Source organism: Bombina bombina, chromosome 5, assembly GCF_027579735.1.
Source record: "Bombina bombina isolate aBomBom1 chromosome 5, aBomBom1.pri, whole genome shotgun sequence".
NCBI lineage: Eukaryota > Metazoa > Chordata > Amphibia > Anura > Bombinatoridae > Bombina > Bombina bombina.
The window spans coordinates 537,478,869-537,501,699 of NC_069503.1; the positions used below are offsets into that span (position 1 = coordinate 537,478,869).

General features: G+C 41.2%; 1 protein-coding gene across 1 annotated transcript in view; it reads left to right on the forward strand.

Annotated features, from left to right (window-relative positions):
* The window catches only part of TEX10 (testis expressed 10), a 266,721-nt gene that overhangs the window by 142,854 nt on the left and 101,036 nt on the right, over nt 1-22,831 (forward strand). Inside the window, exon 10 of the mRNA XM_053714474.1 lies at nt 18,728-18,861. Coding sequence (XP_053570449.1) covers nt 18,728-18,861 — 134 coding nt within the window. The remainder of the gene's footprint in view (nt 1-18,727; nt 18,862-22,831) is intronic.

Below are 22,831 nucleotides of genomic sequence, written 5' to 3' on the forward strand. Positions count from 1 at the left end.
AGAAAATGTGTAGGTTGGATAAATATTTTGCGGTACCAACGAGTACTGAGGTTTTTCCTATACCTAAGAGACTTACTGAAATTGTTACTAAGGAGTGGGATAGACCCGGTGTGCCGTTCTCACCCCCTCCGATATTTAGAAAAATGTTTCCAATAGACGCCACCACAAGGGACTTATGGCAAACGGTCCCTAAGGTGGAGGGAGCAGTTTCTACCTTAGCTAAGCGTACCACTATCCCGGTGGAGGATAGCTGTGCTTTTTCAGATCCAATGGATAAAAAGTTAGAGGGTTACCTTAAGAAAATGTTTGTTCAACAAGGTTTTATATTGCAACCCCTTGCATGCATTGCGCCGATCACGGCTGCAGCGGCATTCTGGATTGAGTCTCTGGAAGAGAACATTGGTTCAGCTTCTCTGGACGACATTACGGACAGGCTTAGAGTCCTTAAACTAGCTAATTCATTCATTTCGGAGGCCGTAGTACATCTTACTAAACTTACGGCGAAGAATTCAGGATTCGCCATTCAGGCACGCAGGGCGCTGTGGCTAAAATCCTGGTCAGCTGATGTTACTGCTAAGTCTAAATTGCTTAATATACCTTTCAAAGGGCAGACCTTATTCGGGCCCGGGTTGAAAGAGATTATCGCTGACATTACAGGAGGTAAAGGCCATGCCCTGCCTCAGGACAAAGCCAAAGCCAAGACTAGACAGTCTAATTTTCGTTCCTTTCGTAATTTCAAAGCAGGAGCAGCATCAACTTCCTCTGCACCAAAACAGGAAGGAGCTGTTGCTCGCTACAGACAAGGCTGGAAACCTAACCAGTCCTGGAACAAGGGCAAGCAGACTAGGAAACCTGCTGCTGCCCCTAAAACAGCATGAATTGAGGGCCCCCGATCCGGGATCGGATCTAGTGGGGGGCAGACTTTCTCTCTTCGCCCAGGCTTGGGCAAGAGATGTTCAGGATCCCTGGGCGCTAGAGATAATATCTCAGGGATACCTTCTGGACTTCAAATACTCTCCTCCAAGAGAGAGATTTCATCTGTCAAGATTGTCAACAATCCAGACAAAGAAAGAGGCGTTTCTACGCTGCGTACAAGAGCTCTTGTTGATGGGAGTAATCCATCCAGTTCCACGATCGGAACAGGGACAGGGGTTTTACTCAAATCTGTTTGTGGTTCCCAAAAAAGAGGGAACTTTCAGACCAATCCTGGACTTAAAGATCCTAAACAAATTCCTAAGAGTTCCATCGTTCAAGATGGAGACTATTCGGACAATTTTACCTATGATCCAAGAGGGTCAATACATGACCACTGTAGATTTAAAAGATGCTTACCTTCACATACCGATTCACAAAGATCATTATCGGTACCTAAGGTTTGCCTTCCTAGACAGGCATTACCAGTTTGTGGCTCTTCCATTCGGATTGGCTACAGCTCCAAGAATCTTCACAAAGGTTCTGGGTGCTCTTCTGGCGGTACTAAGACCGCGGGGAATCTCGGTAGCTCCATACCTAGACGACATTCTGATACAAGCTTCAAGCTTTCAAACTGCCAAGTCTCATACAGAGTTAGTGCTGGCATTTCTAAGGTCACATGGATGGAAGGTGAACGAAAAGAAAAGTTCACTCGTTCCACTCACAAGAGTTCCCTTCCTGGGGACTCTTATAGATTCTGTAGAAATGAAGATTTACCTGACAGAGGACAGGCTAACAAGACTTCAAAGTGCTTGCCGCACCCTTCATTCCATTCAACACCCGTTAGTGGCTCAATGCATGGAGGTAATCGGCTTAATGGTAGCGGCAATGGACATAGTACCCTTTGCACGCTTACACCTCAGACCACTGCAACTGTGCATGCTAAGTCAGTGGAATGGGGATTACTCAGACTTATCCCCTTCTCTGAATCTGGATCAAGAGACCAGAAATTCTCTTCTATGGTGGCTTTCTCGGCCACATCTGTCCAGGGGGATGCCATTCAGCAGACCAGACTGGACAATTGTAACAACAGACGCCAGCCTTCTAGGTTGGGGTGCCGTCTGGAATTCTCTGAAGGCTCAGGGATAATGGAGTCAGGAGGAGAGTCTCCTGCCAATAAACATTCTGGAATTGAGAGCAGTTCTCAATGCCCTCCTGGCTTGGCCCCAGTTGACAACTCGGGGGTTCATCAGGTTTCAGTCGGACAACATCACGACTGTAGCTTACATCAACCATCAGGGAGGGACAAGAAGCTCCCTAGCTATGATGGAAGTATCAAAGATAATTTGCTGGGCAGAGTCTCACTCTTGCCACCTGTCAGCAATCCACATCCTGGGAGTGGAGAACTGGGAGGCGGATTTCTTAAGTCGTCAGACTTTTCATCCGGGGGAGTGGGAACTTCATCCGGAGGTCTTTGCCCAAATACTTCGACGTTGGGGCAAACCAGAGATAGATCTCATGGCGTCTCGACAGAACGCCAAGCTTCCTCGTTACGGGTCCAGATCCAGGGATCCAGGAGCAGTCCTGATAGATGCTCTGACAGCACCTTGGGACTTCAGGATGGCTTACGTGTTTCCACCCTTCCCGTTGCTTCCTCGATTGATTGCCAGAATCAAACAAGAGAGAGCATCAGTGATTCTAATAGCACCTGCGTGGCCACGCAGGACTTGGTATGCAGACCTGGTGGACATGTCATCCTGTCCACCTTGGTCTCTACCTCTGAAACAGGACCTTCTGATACAGGGTCCCTTCAAACATCAAAATCTAACTTCTCTGAAGCTGACTGCTTGGAAATTGAACGCTTGATTTTATCAAGACGTGGATTTTCTGAGTCAGTTATTGATACCTTAATACAGGCTAGGAAACCTGTTACCAGAAAGATTTACCATAAGATATGGCGTAAATACCTATATTGGTGTGAATCCAAAGGTTACTCTTGGAGTAAGGTTAGGATTCCTAGGATATTGTCTTTTCTACAAGAAGGTTTAGAAAAGGGTTTATCTGCTAGTTCATTAAAGGGACAGATCTCAGCTCTGTCCATTCTGTTACACAAACGTCTGTCAGAAGTTCCTGACGTCCAGGCTTTTTGTCAGGCTTTGGCCAGAATTAAGCCTGTGTTTAAAACTGTTGCTCCACCATGGAGTTTAAACCTTGTTCTTAATGTTTTACAGGGCGTTCCGTTTGAACCCCTTCATTCCATTGATATAAAGTTGTTATCTTGGAAAGTTCTATTTTTAATGGCTATTTCCTCGGCTCGAAGAGTCTCTGAATTATCAGCCTTACATTGTGATTCTCCTTATTTGATTTTTCATTCGGATAAGGTAGTCCTGCGTACTAAACCTGGATTCTTACCTAAGGTAGTTACTAACAGGAATATCAATCAAGAGATTGTTGTTCCTTCTTTATGCCCAAATCCTTCTTCAAAGAAGGAACGTCTACTGCACAACCTGGATGTAGTCCGTGCTCTAAAATTTTACTTACAGGCAACTAAGGAATTTCGACAAACGTCTTCTCTGTTTGTCATTTACTCTGGGCAGAGGAGAGGTCAAAAAGCTTCCGCTACCTCTCTTTCTTTTTGGCTTCGTAGCATAATTCGTTTAGCTTATGAGACTGCTGGACAGCAGCCTCCTGAAAGAATTACAGCTCATTCTACTAGAGCTGTGGCTTCCACTTGGGCCTTCAAGAATGAGGCCTCTGTTGAACAGATTTGCAAGGCTGCAACTTGGTCTTCGCTTCATACTTTTTCCAAATTTTACAAATTTGACACTTTTGCTTCATCGGAGGCTATTTTTGGGAGAAAGGTTCTTCAGGCAGTGGTTCCTTCTGTATAAAGAGCCTGCCTATCCCTCCCGTCATCCGTGTACTTTTGCTTTGGTATTGGTATCCCAGAAGTAATGATGACCCGTGGACTGATCACACTTAACAGAAGAAAACATAATTTATGCTTACCTGATAAATTCCTTTCTTCTGTAGTGTGATCAGTCCACGGCCCGCCCTGTTTTTAAGGCAGGTAAATATTTTTTAAATTATACTCCAGTCACCACTTCACCCTTGGCTTTTCCTTTCTCGTTGGTCCTTGGTCGAATGACTGGGAGTGACGTAGAGGGGAGGAGCTATATGCAGCTCTGCTGGGTGAATCCTCTTGCACTTCCTGTTGGGGAGGAGTAATATCCCAGAAGTAATGATGACCCGTGGACTGATCACACTACAGAAGAAAGGAATTTATCAGGTAAGCATAAATTATGTTTTTATTATTGGCAGCAATAGCAGGCACTGGGGATGAGGAGATATGGCTCAGAGGTGGTGTTTTTATTATTACGTTACTCCCTGCGGCTTTGGTAATACTTTAGCCGATCGGGAGGTTAATGTTGTAACGCCCACGATGGGCGGGGTCAGCTGAGGTGGCATTTTCTGTTGGGCACCTTTTTCCCTCTTCTCTTCCTGTGTTGCGGAGCGAAGATATAGCTGCGTCCAAGACATTAACTGAATAACTGTTACCGGTCTTCACTTTTTCAGAAAGATAGCAGTTGAGTCCGGATTTTCTAGCGGGATAATCAATCCGTTTTCAGTCAGGCAGGTAAGCACCTAAGCAAAGCTAAGCTGTGGTGTAGATGTTGTCCTTAGTGGTTTTTGTGCTACTTTATATTTTTATTGCAGAAAAATAAAGCAGTTTCGTTTTTAAAATTTAACGGAACAGTAACGTTTTTTTTGTGGGGTATTTACTAAATCAATCCCTTTCTGTTCCTCATGTATTGAGAGAACTTTACATTACAGGGATAGACTTTTTCCTGAGCCAACATTGTCTAAGGCAGATGCTGTTCAGAAGTCTTCTGACAATGTTCAAGATATACCGCAGCTTTCTCCTCAAGCGTCCCAAAATTTAGCGTCCATACAGCCAGTGCCCTGCGCTTCCTCTATTACTCCACCTGGAGTTACCTTGCAAGACATCGCTTCCCTAATGTCCTCAGCGGTATCTGATGCGTTGTCTGCTTTTCCCATGCTGCAGGGAAAGCGCAAGAGGAAATGTAAACAATCAGTGAGTAAGGTTTCCGACACAGTAGTGGCTATTCCGAATGTCCCTTCCCAGAAATCTGAGGAGGAAGATACTTCGGTAGCATCTGAGGGTGAAATCTCAGACTCAGTGTAATTCTTTTGGCTGATACTGAAGTTGTTTCTTTCAGGTTTAAGCTCGGACACCTCAGTTTGTTGGTTTTAGCTACCCTGGACGACACAGACACTACTGTCGTATTCAATCCTAAGAAGTCTAATAAACTAAACAAGTATTTTGATATACCTTCCATGGTGGAGGTTTTTCCTGTGCCAGATCGAGCTACAGAGATTATTGCTAGGGAATGGGAGAGACCGGGTATCCCTTTTTCTCCATCCCCTATATTTAAGAAGATGTTTCCTATAGCAGACTCTATTAAGGAGTCTTGGCAGACGGTACCCAAGGTGGAAGGGGCAATTTCCTTGCTAGCTAAGAGGACCACTATTCCCATAGAAGATAGTTGTTCCTTTAAGGCTTCTATGGACAAGAAATTAGAGGGGTTACTCAAGAAAATGTATGTACACCAGGGTTTACAATGGCAACCTGCATACTGGTTTGATGCGTTGTCCGATTCTATTCGGACAGTCACTACCCTCAAAGAGATCTAGGATAGGATCAAGGCCCTTAAGTTGGCCAATTCTTTTATTTCTGGTTTTGCTGTATTGGCTCGCAGAGCCTTATGGTTGAAGTCCTGGTCTGCGGATGTGTCATCTAAGTCTAAGTTTTTGGCGATCCCTTACAAAGGAAAGACCTTGTTTGGGCCGGGTCTGGCTGAGATCATTTCAGACATTACGGTAGGAAAAACTAATTTCCTCCCTCAGGATAAGCAGAAGGGACGTCAGAGTAATTTTCTTTCCTTTTGAAACTTCATGGGTAAGCCTCCTCTCTCTCTACAAAACAAGAACAGTCCAAGCTTTTCTAGAGGTCCAACCAGTCATGGAACAAGGGAAAGCAAGCAAAGAAGCCCGCCAATGAATGAGCATGAAGGGTCTGCCCCCAATCTGGGACAGGATCAGGTGGGGGGCAGACTATCCTTCTTCGCCTGGGTTCGGGATGTTAAGGATACCTGGGCGGTGGACATCGTGTCCCAGGGATACAAGCTAGAATTCAAAACTGTTCCTCCCAGGGGCAGGTTTCTTCTCTCAAGATTATCTGTAGACCAGATAAAAAGAGAGGCGTTCTTACACTGTGTTCAAAATCTTTCCAACCTGGGAGTGATAGTTCCTGTTCCAATGCAGGATCAGGGTCTGGGATTTTACTCCTATCTGTTCGTGGTTCCCAAAAAAGAGGGAACCTTCAGACCAATTTTAGATCTCAAAAGTCTAAACAAATTCCTCAGAGTACCGTCCTTCAAGATGGAATCTATTCGTTCCATTCTTCCCTTGGTTCAAGAGGGTCAATTTATGACAACAGTAGATTTAAAGGACGTGTACCTGCATGTTCCCATCCACAGGGACCATCACATTTCTAGACAAACTCTTCCAGTTTGTGGCTCTTCCATTTGGCCTGTCACAGCTCCCAGAATTTTCTCAAAGGTTCTGGGATCCCTGTTGGCGGTGCTCCGATTGCGGGGCATTGCAGTGGCGCCTTAACTGGACGACATTCTGGTGCAGGCGCCATCCTTTCAACAAGCAAGCTCACACACGGAAATGTTATCCTTCCTGCGATCTCACGGATGGAAGGTGAATTTGGAAAAGAGTTCCTTAGTTCCAACTACAAGGGTAGTTTTCTTGGGAACCATAATAGATTCTTTATCAATGAAAATTTTTCTGACAAGTCAGGAAGTCAAAGATTTTCGATTCCTGTCTAGCGCTTCAGTCCTCTCCTTGGCCATCAATGACTCAATGCATGGAGGTAATCGGTCTGATGGTAGAAGCCATGGACATCATCCTGTTTGCCCGTTTCCACCTCAGGCCTCTGCAGTTGTGCATGCTCAGGCAGTAGAACAGAGATTATGCAGATCTGTCTCCACGAGTACACCTGGAGCAGGAGACAAGGGATTCTCTTCTTTGGTGGCTGTCTCAGGAACATCTCTCCCAGGGAACTTGCTGCTGCAGACCCACCTGGGTGATTGTGACAACGGACGCCAGCCTACTGGGATGGAGAGCAGTTTGGGGCTCTGTAAAGGCTCAGGGGACATGGACTCGGTTTGAGTCTGTTTTACCCATGAACATTCTGGAGCTGAGAGCAATCTTCAATGCTCTTCTGGCCTGGCCTCAGTTAGCTTCGGCCCGGCATATCAGGTTCCAGTCGGACAACATAACTTCAGTGACTTACATCAACCATCAGTGGGGGAACTCGGAATTCCTTGGCTGAGGCAAAGGTAGCCAAAATAATTCAGTGGGCGGAGTCCCACAACTGCTGCCTGTCAGCGATCCACATCCCAGGAGTGGACAACTGGGAGGCGGATTTTCTGAGCAGACAGACCTTTCACCCCGGGGAGTGGGAACTCCATCCGGAAGTGTTTTCCAGCTTAATTCTCAAATGGAGACGGCCCAAGCTGGATCTCATGGCATCTCGGCTGAATGCCAAGCTTCCGAAGTACGGGTCAAGGTCAAGGGATCCTCAGGCGGTACTGATATACGTTCTGGCGGTACCTTGGAATTTCAGTCATGCATACCTATTTCCCCCGTTCGCTCTCCTTCCTCGAGTCATTGCTCGAATCAAACAGGAGAGGGTGTCAGTGATCCTCATAGCACCAGCGTGGCGTCGCAGGATCTGGTATGCAGACCTGGTGGAGATGTCATCTTGTCCACCTTAGAGACTTCCATTGAGAAAGGACCTTCTACTTCAGGGGCCCTTCCTTCATCCAAATCTAATTTCTCTGAAGCTGACTGCTTGGAGATTAAACGCTTAATTTTATCAAAGCGTGGATTTTCAGAGTCGTCATTGAGACCATGATTCAGGCGCGTAAGCCTGTGACTAGAAAGATTTACCATAAGATGTGGCATAAATATCTGCATTGGTGTGAATCCAAAGGCTACTCTTGGAGTAGAGTTTGGATTCCTAGAATTTTGTCTTTTCTCCTAGAGGGCTTGGAGAATGGTTTATCGGCAAGCTCCCTAAAGGGTCAAATAATCTGCCTTGTCTATTTTGTTTGAGCCTATGCATTCCTTAGATATTAAGTTATTATCTTGGAAGGTTTTGTTTCTGGTTGCTATTTCATCTGCTTGTAGAGTTTCAGAGCTCTCGGCATTACAGTATGAGTCTTCTTACCTTATTTTTCATTTGGATAAGGTAGTTTTGTGTACTAAGTTAGGGTTTCTCCCTAAAGTGGTTTCAGATCTGAACATTAATAAGGAGATTGTTGTTCCTTCCTTGTGTCCTAACCCTTCTCAGAAGGAACGTCTGCAGCACAATCTGGACGTGGTGCGTGCATTGAAATTCTATTTACAGGCGACTAAGGATTTTCATCAGTATTCTGCTCTGTTTGTAGTTTTCTCTGGAAAACGAAAGGGGCAGAAAGCTACGGCTTTCTTTGTGGCTGAAGAGTATCATTCGCTTGGCTTATGAAACTGCTGGACAGCAGCCTCCTGAGAGAGTTACGGCTCATTCTACAAGGGCTGTTTCCTCTTCCTGGGCATTCAAAAATGAAGCTTCTGTGGAACAGATTTGCAAGGCTGCAACTTGGTCCTTTCTTCACACTTTTTCTAAATTCTATAAATGTTATACTTTTACCTCGGCTAAGGCTTCTTTTGGGAGAAGGGTTCTTCAAGCAGTGGTGCCTTCCATTTAGGGTTCCCTGTCTTGTCCCTCCCTTATCATCGGTGTCCTTTAGCTTGGGTATTAATTCCCAATAGTAATTAGATGATCCGTGGACTCGCCGTGTCATTAGAAAGTAAACTAAATCTATGCTTACCTGTCTATGCTTACCTGATAAATTTATTTATTTATTTCTTGACACGGTGAGTCCACGGCCCGCCCTGTTTTCTTAAGGATAGGGTTTTTTGTTATAAACTTCAGACACCACTGCATCTTGTTGCTTCCTTTCTCTCCTTTGCTTCGGTCGAATGACTGGGGTTGGAGGGAAGGGAGGTGATATTTAACAGCTTTTCTGTGGTACTCTTTGCTGACTCCTGCTGGGCAGGAGTGATATTCCCAATAGTAATTAGATGATCCGTGGACTCACCGCATCAAGAAATAAATACATTTATCAGGTAAGCATAAATTTTGTTTTTTGGATCTGTAATACAATATTTTTATGTTTGTTTTAGATACATTAAACACATTATATAAAAATAAAACCACTTTCTATACAGAAGGCAGGTGTTTATATTAATTTTAACCACATTTTATTGTTTAAAACAATATAGAATAATGCATTAGTACTGCAGCCATTTATAAAGTTCAAAGTATGAAAAGTAACCAAACTGAGTGCCTGTATTTAGAATTTGACTTGAAAGTAACTCAAGCATTGTAATGTGTGCTAATTAATGTGTAACCATTTTGTGGAACACTTGTACATATAATAATAATAAATAAAAAAAGGATCCGGGGGTTGAATTCTTTTGGCACTGTGAATGATTTACAATCTTAATACCGTGCACACAGAAATAATAAATTATGAGATACCTGTGTATCGTTGCTGCAGAAAGGGTTAATGTGTATTATCCTTAAATATTTAGCTCTGTACAAATACAAGAAATTGTTTTATTTATGTGTCTACTATAAATATTTCAAACCCCAGCGTAAATAAAGTTTGGTGCATTACATTTTGCATGAAGTATTCATAAACATATTAAATTCCTATGCCTAGAAAGAATGTTTTTTTCCCCCCTCTCTTTTTGTTGAATTATTTAAAGGGGCAGTTCACCCAAAAAAAGTGTCTCCCTTTTAAATTGTTCTCATTAATCCATTTTACCTGTTGGAGTGTATTAAATTGTTTATAAGTAGCTCCTTTACCCCTATTTTGGCATTTGAAATAGCTGATTTAGCCGGTGGTATCCCCCACCTATACTGAAAGTTTCTATACTAGAGTCTCAACTATTGAATAGCCTGCAGAAGAAATTACACTCTCACTGGGGTGCAGGATAGTTAAGTAATAAAATGACAATTTTCCATTGTTCTCTCTAAGTTTTGAGCTTTGGTTTTCCAGACAAATATAAGATAAGGAAACAAGTGTGCGTACACAAAGTTATAACATGATGAGATCTTATAATTGTAAATACATTTTATACTCTGCAGCTGGTATAACAAGTCATTGAAAATATATCAATATAAAAACAATTTTACAGTGTACTGTCCCTTTAGGACCAAAATGTAATCACATCTGAGTAATATCTATATATATATATAGATAGATAGATAGATAGATAGATAGATAGATAGATATTGACGGCAGATAAAAGCCATAGGCCCAGCAAGTCTGCCCGATATTACCTAACAGTATAAACTTACCTAGTTTGTAGGATAGCCTTATGCTTGTCCCCTGCATTTTTAAAGTCCCCCACAGTGTTTGTCGCTACTACCTCTTGAGGAAGTTTATTAAATCAATCACTCTCTAAAGAAGTGCTTCCTCAAATTTCTCCTGAATCTACTACCCTATAGAAACATAGATGTTTTATATATATATATACACACACACAATCTTTGGGGGGCTTTTATATTGCAATGTATGTCTCTCCTTTACATTCAGAATTCTGCAAAGCAAAATAAATCACTCTCAAGCCAAAATTTAAATTTTATAGAATTGTTTGAGGAACCTCATAGTACCACCGACCAGACATCTTGCATAATCTCACCATAGCTGAGAGCTTTAGATCATCAGACCTTAAGTCTCCTTAGGAGTAAGATGATTCCTTGAGGTCAGAGTATATCTATAAATTGTGGGAGTCCAAATTTATAGCATAATAGTGAGGGTTTCATTTGTAGCCATCAGATCAGTGATAGCTTTATATTCTTCTTTAAAGTTGTTTTCTAGTGTCAATTTGCTGGGACAATTGACCGAGTTTTTTTTAAATCATGAGCAGTTTAGGGATTAACCCTTGAGAAACTTGAAGGAATTCATGTTTCTGTTCACCTTTGCTGTGGCCAGCTAGTGACAGATAAGCCTGTACTCAGACCCTGCAACATTCTACACAATGAATGTTTAGGTCAAACATAGATTTGATGGAGGCACTCCACTTTCTTTGGAGAGGTTGAAACAAGCACAGTTTTCAAAGGTATTTAACAGCAAAATATTGCAATATGGTACTTAGGCTGACGGGTTGTTAGAACAAGAATTGCTGAATAGGTATTGTTAGTAAGTGTGCTATACAAATTAAGGAAGGATCTATATGTTGGAATGGCTAGTAGGTACAATATACAGGTTAGAACCAGCATAGACTGCATGCAGGTAATGACTAGGAGGTATAATGTGCAGAAAATTACTGGTAGTTTCTGGATGGCAGGGTGGCTACTAGAAGGTTCACTAAAGAGAATAACTAAGCTGTAAAGGTACAGTAAAGTCAACATTAAACTTTCATGATTCAGACAGAGCATGCAATTTTAAACAACTTTCCAATTTACTTCTGTTATCAAATTAACTTTGTTCTTTTGGGATCTTCTATTGAAGAGTAAAACTAGGTAGGCTCATAAGAGCTCAGGAGTGTGCATGTGTCTATAGTACTCCATGGCAGCAGTGTTTTGCAGCATTATTTGTAGTTTTATGATCCAATGGTGCAAAACACTGCTGCTATAGAGTACTAAAGACACGTGCACACTCCTGAGCTCTTATGAGCCTACCTAGTTTTATTTTTCAAGATAAGATACCAAGAGAACAAAGCAAATTTTATAACATAAGTTAATTTTATCTGGTTTTAAAATAAAATGTTTTGACTAATGCCCAGATTTTACATATGTTGCACGCACCCACAAACAATAACATTTTACGGAGTGCCTTGAGAAGATTTATAAAAATAATATTATTACTGACATACAAATTGATAATAAATCAATGAAAGTCTTATGAAACAACATACTCAGGTGACGTTTTGGGGTCTGATCTACAATCAAGATTTTTTTTATTTTAAAAGCAGAGTAGGTTTGCTTTGATCTTTCTAAAGGGTCTAACCTTAGCTCATGTCAGTATCTTCAGTAGGGCAGTGGTGGCTTTTGAGCAATTGGAAACTTGTGGGGTACAATCCTCACTGCGTTTTCCCAAAACACTTTGCTGCCCTATTTAGATAGTAAGTTTACTCAGTCTTTCTGTATTTCCACAGGTCCATGTGAGGGATGGCATCCTCTCAAACCAGGTGAGCTGTCCTACTGCCGGACAGATAAATGTTAAGGCAAGTGCCAGTTTTATTTTTCTATGTAAGCAGGGGAAAATTTGGCACTTATTGAGCTGAAACGCTGCAGGGGGGCGTTTTTTATTATTCCTGTCAGGGTGCAGGTTTTTATGGCAGTTTTTGCAGGTACTGTTAGTGTGAGGAGTTATTTTTTTTATTGATGGCTCAGTGAGAATCCGTTTTTAGTAACGGATTATGTACTTTTATTGGGGGTTTTATTGTTTGTTTTTAAGCCTGTTTTCAAGAAAGTTTTTTTTTTTTTTTTTTTTAAAACGCTTTTTTTGTCAGCTGTAGGACCACCCCTTTTAGGGAGGTTCTGATTCTTTGATGTCATAGTTTTTTTGGCGCTTTTCTTCACTTCCTGTAGAGTGAGGTGCGCATATTTCAGATGGCTCTGCTGTTTAGAAGGCTTCTTGCTGTTTTTAATTCTCTGGAATCTGGATTGTAAACGGGATCATTTTTTTCTTCAGTTTGCTGCGGGTTGCAGGACAGGTAGGGCACCTCAGTAATTCTGCTGAGGTGTAGAGTATTGCCTGCTGTATGTTTTTCTTGATTTGGTAGATTTAAAAGGAACATTTATTTATGAATGTTTTTTTTGTTCTGTATTATATCCTTTGTTAAAAGATAAAAAAAAATTTAAAAAAAGTTTTTTTTTTTTTTATTTGCTTCTTTTTTTTGTATTATGGATCAAGAGGCTGTGCAGGATGTTACCTGTAGCTTATGTTTTGATGCCCAGGTGGAACCCTCAGTACTGTCCTTCAGATTTAAGCTGGAACAACACCGCTTGTTAAGTAAGGAGGTTTTGGCTACCTTTGATGACTCTGATACTTCTATCGTCGTTAACCCTAAGAAGTCTAGTAAACTGAGCAAGTATTTTGATGTTCCCTCTGCGGTGGAGGTATTTCCTGTTCCAGACCATGCTTCTGAGATTATTGCACGGGAGTGGGAGAGACCTGGTATTCCTTTTTCTCCATCTTCTATTTTTAAGAAAATGTTTCCTATAGCTGACTTTATTAAAGAGTCGTGGCAAACGGCTCCTAAGGTGGGAGGAGCTATTTCCACTTTGGTTAAGAGGACCACTATTCCAATAGAGGATAGTTGTTCCTTTAAGGATCAAATGGATAAGAAATTGGAGGCATTAATAAAGAAAATGTATGTTCACCAAGGTCTTCAATGGCAGCCTGCAGTGTGTATTGCTACCGTTACCAGCGCTGCAGCTTACTGGTTTGATGCCTTGTCTTATTCTATTCAAACAGATTCTCCTCTTGAGGAGATCCAGGATAGGATTAAGGCTCTTAAATTAGCCAATTCCTTTATTACGGATGCTTCCTTACAGGTCATTAAACTAGGAGCAAAAATGTCTGGTTTTGCGGTCCTAGCTCACAGAGCCCTTTGGTTAAAATCCTGGTCTGCAGATGTTTCTTCTAAATCTAATTTATTAGCTATTCTCTACAAAGGTAAGGCCTTGTTTGGGCCTAGTTTGGCTGAAATTATTTCAGATATCACAGGAGGAAAGGGATCTTTTCTTCCTCAGGATAAGAAGAATAAGCAGAAAGGGTGTCAGAGTAATTTTCTTTATTTTTGTAACTTTAGAGGTAAACCCTCCGCTTCCTCTTCCAAGCAGGAACTATCCAAGTCTTCCTGGAAGTCTGGTCAGTCTTGGAACAAGGGGAAACAGTCTAAGAAACCTATGGCTGACTCCAAGTCAGCATGAAGGGTCGGCCCCCGATCCAGGAACGGATCTAGTTGGGGGGCAGGCTTTCTCAATTTGCTCAGGCTTGGATACGAGATGTCCCAGACCTGTGGGCCATTGAAATTGTATCTCAGGGGTACAAGATAGAATTCAAGATGTTTCCTCCCAAATGCAGGTTTCTTCTCTCAAGATTATCTATAGACCAGATGAAGAGAGATGGCGTTCTTAAATTATATCAAGGATCTTTTTGCCCTGGGAATTATAGTTCCAGTTCCTCTGCAGGAACAGAGTCTGTGATTGTATTCAAATCTGTTTGTGGTTCCCAAGAAAGAGGGGACTTTGAGACCTATTTTAGACCTAAAGTGTTTAAACATGTTCCTCAGAGTACCGTCCTTCAAGATGGAGACTAGACGTTCCATTCTTCCTTTGGTTCAAGAGGTTCAGTTTATGACAACCATAGACTTAAAGGATACATTCATGTTCCTATTCAAAGGGATCATCACAAGTTTCTAAGGTTTGCTTTCTTAGACAATAATTTTCAGTTTGTGGCTCTTCCATTTGGCCTTGCCACAACTCCCAGAATTTTCTCAAAGGTCCAGGGGGCTCTTTTGGCAGTTATCCGGTCTTGGGGCATTGCAGTAGCGCCTTGTCTGGACGACATTCTGGTTCAGGAGCCGTCTTTTTAACAAGCATACTCTCATACAGAGATTTTGCTGTCTTGTCTTCGCTCCCACGGTTGGAAGGTGAATCGGAAAGAGTTCTCAGATTCCAACCACAAGAGTAGTGTTTTGGGGACCACAATAGACTCCCTACTAATGAAGATATTTCTGACAAAGGTCAGAAAAACAAAGATCTTTGGCTCTTGTCTTGTCCTTCAGTCCTCTCCTCGGCCGTCAGTGGCTCTATGTAAGGAGGTAATTGGTCTGATGGTAGCTTCCATGGACATCATTCCGTTTGCTCGGTTCTATCTCAGACCTCTGCAATTATGCATGTTAAGGCAATGGAACGGGGACTATGCGGATCTATCTCCGCAGATAGTTCTGGATCAGGCGACAAGGGACTGTCTTCTGTGGTGGTTGTCTCAGGAATACCTCTCCCAGGGAACTTGCTTTTGCAGACCTTCCTGGGTGATCGTGACTATGGATGCCAGCCTTCTAGGTTGTGAAGCAATTTGGGGGTCATTGAAGACTCAGGGTCTTTGGACTCGGGAGGAGTCAGTTCTCCCTATAAACATTCTAGAACTGAGAGCGATTTTCAATGCTCTACTGGCCTGGCCTCAGTTAGCCTTAGCCTGGTTTTGTTAGCTTAGCCTGGTATTGGTGTGTATGCAGAGGCTACTCTTGGAGTAGAGTCAGGATTCCTAGGATTTTGTATTTTCTACAGGTCTGGAGAAGGGTTTGTCAGCTAGTACTCTGAAAAGTCAGATTTCTGCGTTGTCTATTTTATTGCATAAACGTGCAATCCTTTTGTCAGGCCTTGGTTAGGATCAGGCCTGTGTTTAAGCCTGTTACTCCTCCCTGGAGTCTTAACCTTGTTCTTAGAGTGAACCTATGCATTCCTTAGATATTTAGATGTTATCTTGGAAGGTTTTGTTTCTTGTTGCTATTTCTTCTGCTCTGAGAGTTTCAGAATCCTTGGCTCTGCAGTTTGATTCTCCTTATCTTATTTTTCATTCTGATAAGGTGGTTCTACATACTAAATTAGGTTTTCTATCTAAGGTTGTTTCAAACAAGAATATTAATCAGGAGATTGTGGTTCCTTCTTTGTGTCCTTATCCTTCTTCTCCTAAGGAGCGTTTGTTGCACAACCTAGATGTTGTGCGTGCTTTGAAGTTTTATCTTCAGGCGACTAAGGACTTTCGTCGGTCTTCTGCTTTGTTTGTTTTTCTGGGAAGCGCAAGGGTCAGAAAGCTACAGCTACTTCTCTTTCTCTTTGGCTAAGGAGTATTATTCGTATGGCCTATGAGACTGCTGAACAGCAACCTCCTGAGAGAATCACTGCTCATTCCATGAGGGCTTCTCTTCTTCCTGGGCATTTAAAAATGAAGCTTCTGTGGAACAGATTTGCAAGGCTGCAACTTGGTCCTCTTTGCATACTTTTTCAAAGTTTTATAAATTTGATACTTTTGCCTCGGCTGAGGCTTCTTTTGGGAGAAGGGTTCTTCAGGCAGTGGTGCCTTCTGTTTCGGTCTACCTGTCTTGTCCCTCCCTTATCATCTGTGTCCTCTAGCTTGGGTATTGATTCCCACTAGTAATTGTTGATTCCATAGACTCACCATATCTTAGGAAAGAAAACATTTATGCTTACCTGATAAATTTATTTCCGGATATGGTGAGTCCACGGCTCACCCTTTATTTAAGACAGTTATTTTTTCTAAAACCTCCGGCACCTCTACACTTTTGTGTTATCTTCTTTTTCCATTTTTCCTTCGGCCGAATGACTGGGGATTATGGGTAAGGGAAGTGACATATATAGCAGCTTTGCTGTAGTGCTCATTGCCTCCTCCTGCTGGCCAGGAGTGATATTCCTACTAGTAATTGATTATTCCGTGGACTCACCATATCCGGAAAAAAATAAATGTATCGAGTAAGCATAAATTATGTTTTTAAGCAACTTTCTAATTTACTCATATTATCAAATGTTCTTGTTTTTTGGTATCTCTTTTTGAAAAAGCAGGAATGTAAGCTTAGTAGCGACCCATTTTTGGTTCAGCACCTGGGTAGTGCTTGCTGATTGGCTACATTTAGACACAAATCAGCAAGCTCCCAGGTGCTGTAGCAAAAATGGGCCAGCGCCTAAGCTTACATTCTTGCTTTTTCAAATAAAGATAGCCAAGAGAACAAAGAATTCATAATTGGAGTAAATTAGAAAGTTGCTTAACCCTTTCCCGCCATGGTAAAAGTGTCTACATCGGAACAACTATTCGGATATAAACAATTTGAAATCTCGCGATCGTGCAAGTGATCACAAGATTTCAATGATGGGATTGCGACAGGGGGGCGTCCCTATGATGCTAGACACGCCCTCCTGACCGCGATCCTATCAGGGAAGTGCCAGTGGCTTCAGGAAAGCCACCTGGTTAGGACGTTGTATTCCGTTAAAAGGTTAAAATAAACGTTTAATTTTGACTAGACTATCCTTTAAAGGTATAGTAAACCTAAAAAATAGCTTTTATGATTCAGATAGATAATCTAATTTTAAACAACTTTCAAATTTGCTTCATTCTCTTGGTATCCATTGCTGAAGGAACATCATTGCACTACTGGCAGGAAGCTAAACACATCTAGTTACCCAATCACAAGAGAGAAATGTGTGCAGGTGTTCTGTCGAGAACTCCAATTCCTCAAAAACTCCAATTGTCACTTCCGGTGACTCTTTTATTTCAATATCCGTTTTGCCTCTGGGGGGCAACCGCAGACCCTTTGGCATACACCCCAAGTAAACCTTGAGGAGTGAGGTTTAAAAGGGGGGCTTTGCCCCTCTTGAACCCCCCAGGCGGAGGCAAAATAGTGAAGATAGGCAATTACAGGGCCTATCTGATTGTTTGTGAATCCTGTCGCTCACTGGACATGGACCAATCAGATGTATGGAAATACCGGAATAGACGCCAGATTGGAGTTTGACAGATTGTAGTTCTCGACAGAACACAGGCACCAATTAGCAGCACCTCCCACTGGTGTATGATATGTGTGTATTTTTTTCAACAAGGGTTACTAAGAGAACGAAGCACATTTGAAAATAGAAGTGAATTTAAAAGTGTCTTAAAATGACATGTTCTATCTGAATCATGCAAGTTTAATTTTGACTTTCCTATCCCTTTAAGGCATTTAGACTGGAACACAGCTATCTATTATGTTTTGCTGTGGCCAATTGAGTTAAACTCTGGTCTATTCATTTGAGAGTGACGTCACACCGTATCTTCAGGGTAGATTAGAATGCTGCATTGCAGTCTGTTTTACTAAGGTTAATGCACCCACTTTTAGGTACTAAATAAGCCACCTGGGCTAATGTTAAATTTTGTTTAGCATGTTATTCAGTCAGTCTGATCTGGTCAGACCAAGTCATAAGGAGGTTTGCCAGGACACATTGCAAGTATTACATTTCCTATGCTGCTATTACTTTCTCAGTCAATCTGTGGTTTGGTTTAATACTTAGACTAAACAAAATTTTTATTTAAAGCCCCAGGAATCAGTTGGGCAAACTGAAGAAGAAAAAAATAAAAAAATAAACTCTGTTAAAATATTCATAGCCTTGCGGCAAAAAGCCGTTTTGGTTAAAAGAGATAGGAAACCTCAACATTTTCCTTCCCGATTCAGACAGGGCACACAATTTTAAGCAACTTTCCAATTTACTTCTATTATCTAATTTGATTACTTCTCTTGGTATCCTTTATTGAAAAGCATGCATAGGAAAGCTCAGAATCTGTGAGTTAGCTTCTGATTAGTGGCTGCACATATATGCCTTCTGTGATTGGCTCATACTGTGTGTTTAGCTAGCTCCCAGTAGTGCATTTCTCCTCTTTCATCAAAGGATACTAAAATCTTTAATCTATCTAATCTAGTCATTTAATTTATGCAATCTAGCTATTTAATTGTATATATTGTATCTATTTACTTATCTATCTATCCTATTTTATTTACAGTATTATTACTAGGGTGTGACTGATAGACATACTGATATTTTTTCTTTCTTTCTTAATATACTGATTAATTTATTTAACTCATATTTCCTATTCTACTTTATTAGGTTTCTCTGCTGAAAAGTTGGTGTGGATGCAGAACAATAAAGGAAATCTTCGTATTAGCAAAACCCGAGTTTCACGTATCTGCCTTTATTTAACTGAACAGTCACAGTTCACTCATCATTGGACAACTACAAAGGTGCAGTATCTCATTGGAAAAGGGAACAATACGTTAATGACATAACCGCTTGGTAGAGAAAGATCCTATATTTTAGCTTGTATAATAAAAGAAAATGTTGCTTTCGATAAGAATACATAAATCAGAAGCTTTGTAGAAATTTTGTTCATCATTCCTCAGTAAATATTCCAAAAGGTGAGAAATAAACTTGTTAAGAACACAGAAGAAAGAAGAAATTGAATGTTGCTATTTCTGATATCCACCAGTTACTCGAAATGGTCAACGTGCTTACTAGGCAGGTGCATTCGGCAATTTGTTCTCTAAACAAATCCTGAATATGGCTGTGGATAGCATCATTCTGTTCTTTACGTAGGCAGATTTATTTGTGTGAAAGAGCAACATACGAATACCTCTGCAAATCCAGATCTTTGTGTATTGCACTTTCACAAGAATAAATCTGGCTCAGAAAATTATTATGAATTCCCTTTAGCTATCTAGGTTTGTACTTTTGGGGTGATTTGTGGGGGCAAATTTGTAGATTAGGGTATTTTTTTTTACTATTTTAGATTAAATGTCAATACTTTAAGATAGATTTATGGTGCTGCATTAACAGCTTTTTGGGCTACGTGGAGCAGGTTCACATAAGCAGATCTGCTGCCACATATTTAAGAAGCAGAAACTGTTTCTTTTTCTTCTCTGCCACCTCAGAGGTGGCGGGATCACTCACCCAGACACTTGCTTCTTCAGTGCGATTGACATGTCCTGCTCTAGCGCAATTGGTTGCACCGGGGCAGGTGGGGCATTGCACAAGAAACCTATAATGGGGCAATTTCTCTGGAGTATCGTTTTAGTGCTACCAGTCAACAGACAAGTTGCAGATAAATGTAATAGAACTCAGGGTAGTTGACCTGGCTCTTCTTCAGTTACAAAACTCAGCTGTGGAAGTTATTTGGCATAGTTAAGCAGCTGTATATTTTATGAAATACAAAGGTAGCTCTTAAAGGGACATTATACACTTGATTTTTCTTTGCATAAATGTTTGGGAGATGATCCATTTATATAGCCCATACAGTTTTTGGTTTTTTTTAACATTGCTCTGATTTTCAGACTCCTAACCAAGCCCCAAAGTTTTAGGAGAATACTGACATATACCTACTCCAGCTTGCTCCTGTTTATGTAAAGAATTTTTTCATATGAAGGGGAAGGGGGTTCTAGCTACCTTTTTAACAGAGCTAATTTGGGAGCTTATAAATAAGTTTTTAAACGGTTTTATACTGGCCTTTTATATAAGTATCTGTGCATATTATTCTTTATAGTAGTGTCTATTACATGCAGTTATATGAAAATTAATGTATACTGTCCCTTTAAAGGGACAGTCTACTCTAGAATTTTTATTGTTTAAAACAATAGATAATCCCTTTATTACCCATTCCCCAGTTTTGCATAACCAACACTGATATATTAATAATTTTTTTACCTGTGTGATTACCTTGTATGTTAGTCTCTGCAGACTGCCCCTTATCTCATTTCTTTTGACAGACTTGCATTTTAGCCAATCAGTACTAACTTTTTTAAATAACAACATGGGATTGAGCACAGTTATCTATATGGCATACACAAACTAGCACTGTCTAACTGGAAAACTGTCTAAGGTGGTTTTTTACTTCAAACTCAGTTTGAGCCTACCTAGGTTTATCATTCAGCAGAGAATACCAAGAGAACAAAGCAAATTGGATGATAAAAGTAAATATGGAAAGTTGTTTAAAATGACATGCCCTATCTGAATCATTAAAGTTTAATTTTGACTAGACTGTCCTTTTAGATATTTCTTCACTGATGCAGGATGCCGGACAAATTCTGCAGTTGGTTTCATTAATGTCTGGGGCTTTGGCTTTATTCTGCTATTCCTGAAGTGAGATTGGCTCCAAAGCATTTGATATAGCAATTCTTCAAGCAGTGTCTCTTAAACGAAGCATACATTTTCTCTCTTAAGACACAGTGAGTCCACGGATCATCAATTACTGTTGGGAATATCACTCCTGGCCAGCAGGAGGAGGCAAAGAGCGCCACAGCAAAGCTGTTTAGTATCACCTCCCTTCCCACAACCCCCAGTCATTCTCTTTGCCTTAGGTGCAAGGAGGAGGTAAAATTTTTAGGTGTCAAAGATTCTTCTATCAAGATTTTATTATTTTGGAAGCCTGAGCAGGTTTGCTCTGTCCTTCCCCTTCAATCTGGGTTTAGCTGTATCCGTGTTAATCTCTTCAGTAGGACTGTGGTAGCTTTAAAGCAGTTAGGAACTTTTGAGGGGGGCCCCACTGCGCTTTCCTGACAATTTTGCTGCCCTTCTATAGTATGCCAGAGTAGGCTTACTCTGTTCATCTTTTTCTTCTCAGGACTCTGTGAGGAGAAGCTTCCTCTCATTCCTGGTGCTGTCTCCCTGTCAGACAGGCAAAGGTGCAGGTAAGTGCTGTTTTTTTATTTCTTACACAGAGATTTATGGCACTTAAGAACTTGGTCTGCATCTTCCTGTGGCACGGATGATGTTGGCAGGTTGGAGGGCACTTTGTGGTACTGTTTAATGAGAGGGACCTTACTTGCAAACGGTTATGCTTTAAACATGTGTATTGGTGGCTCAGTCAGAATCCGACTGTTTTAGGGGGTTTCTGTTAATTTTTTAATTAGAGTAGGTCTTGGTTAACGGTATCTTTCCGTTTTCAATCTTGTTCCTTTGAGAAATGGCTCCCGGCATCGGACCGCATAGTGACATTATCAGGGACGGGCTCCTTCTCCTCAGACACAGCGCGCACTTTTGTTGGCGCTCTTTCTCTTCTTGTTAGACTACAAGGAAGTTTCTTTGCTGTGTCTGCTGCTTGTTGGCCTCTGCCTGTTCCAGAGTCAGTCTAGAGGAGGTCAGGTAGTCACCGCATTATGGCACTGTGGGTAGAGTTGCCTAAGAGGTGTTAACATTGCTCTGATTTTCAGACTCCTAACCAAGCCCCAAAGTTTTTGGAGAATACTGACATATACCTACTCCAGCTTGATCCTGTTTATGTAAAGAGTTTTTTCATATGAAGGGGGAGGGGGGTGTCTGTTTTTCCCACTTGTAGTGGGTGTTCTAGCTACCTTTTTAACAGAGCTAATTTGGGAGCTTATAAGTATCTGTGCATATTATTCTTTATAGTAGTGTCTATTACATGCAGTTATATGAAAATTAATGTTTACTGTCCCTTTAAAGGGACAGTCTACTCTAGAATTTTTATTGTTTAAAACAATAGATAATCCCTTTATTACCCATTCCCCAGTTTTGCATAACAAACCATTTTAGCCAATCAGTACTGACTTTTAAATAACAACATGGGATTGAGCACAGTTATCTATATGGCATACACAAACTAGCACTGTCTAACTGGAAAACTGTCTAAGGTGGCTTTTTACTTCAAACTCAGTTTGAGCCTACCTAGGTTTATCATTCAGCAGAGAATACCAAGAGAACGAAGTAAATTGGATGATAAATGTAAATATGGAAAGTTGTTTAAAATGACATGCCCTATCTGAATCATTAAAGTTTAATTTTGACTAGACTGTCCTTTTAGATATTTCTTCAATGATGCAGGATGCCGGACAAATTCTGCAGTTGTTTTAATTAATGTCTAGGGCTTTGGCTTTATTCTGCTATTCCTGAAGTGAGATTGGCTCCAAAGCATTTGATATAGCAATTCTTCCAGCAGTGTCTCTTAAACGAAGCATACATTTTCTCTCTTAAGACACAGTGAGTCCACGGATCATCAATTACTGTTGGGAATATCACTCCTGGCCAGAAGGTGGAGGCAAAGAGCACCACAGCAAAGCTGTTTAGTATCACCTCCCTTCCCACAACCCCCAGTCATTCTCTTTGCCTTAGGTGCAAGGAGGAGGTAAAATGTTTAGGTGTCAAAGATTCTTCTATCAAGATTTTATTATTTTGGAAGCCTGAGCAGGTTTGCTCTGTCCT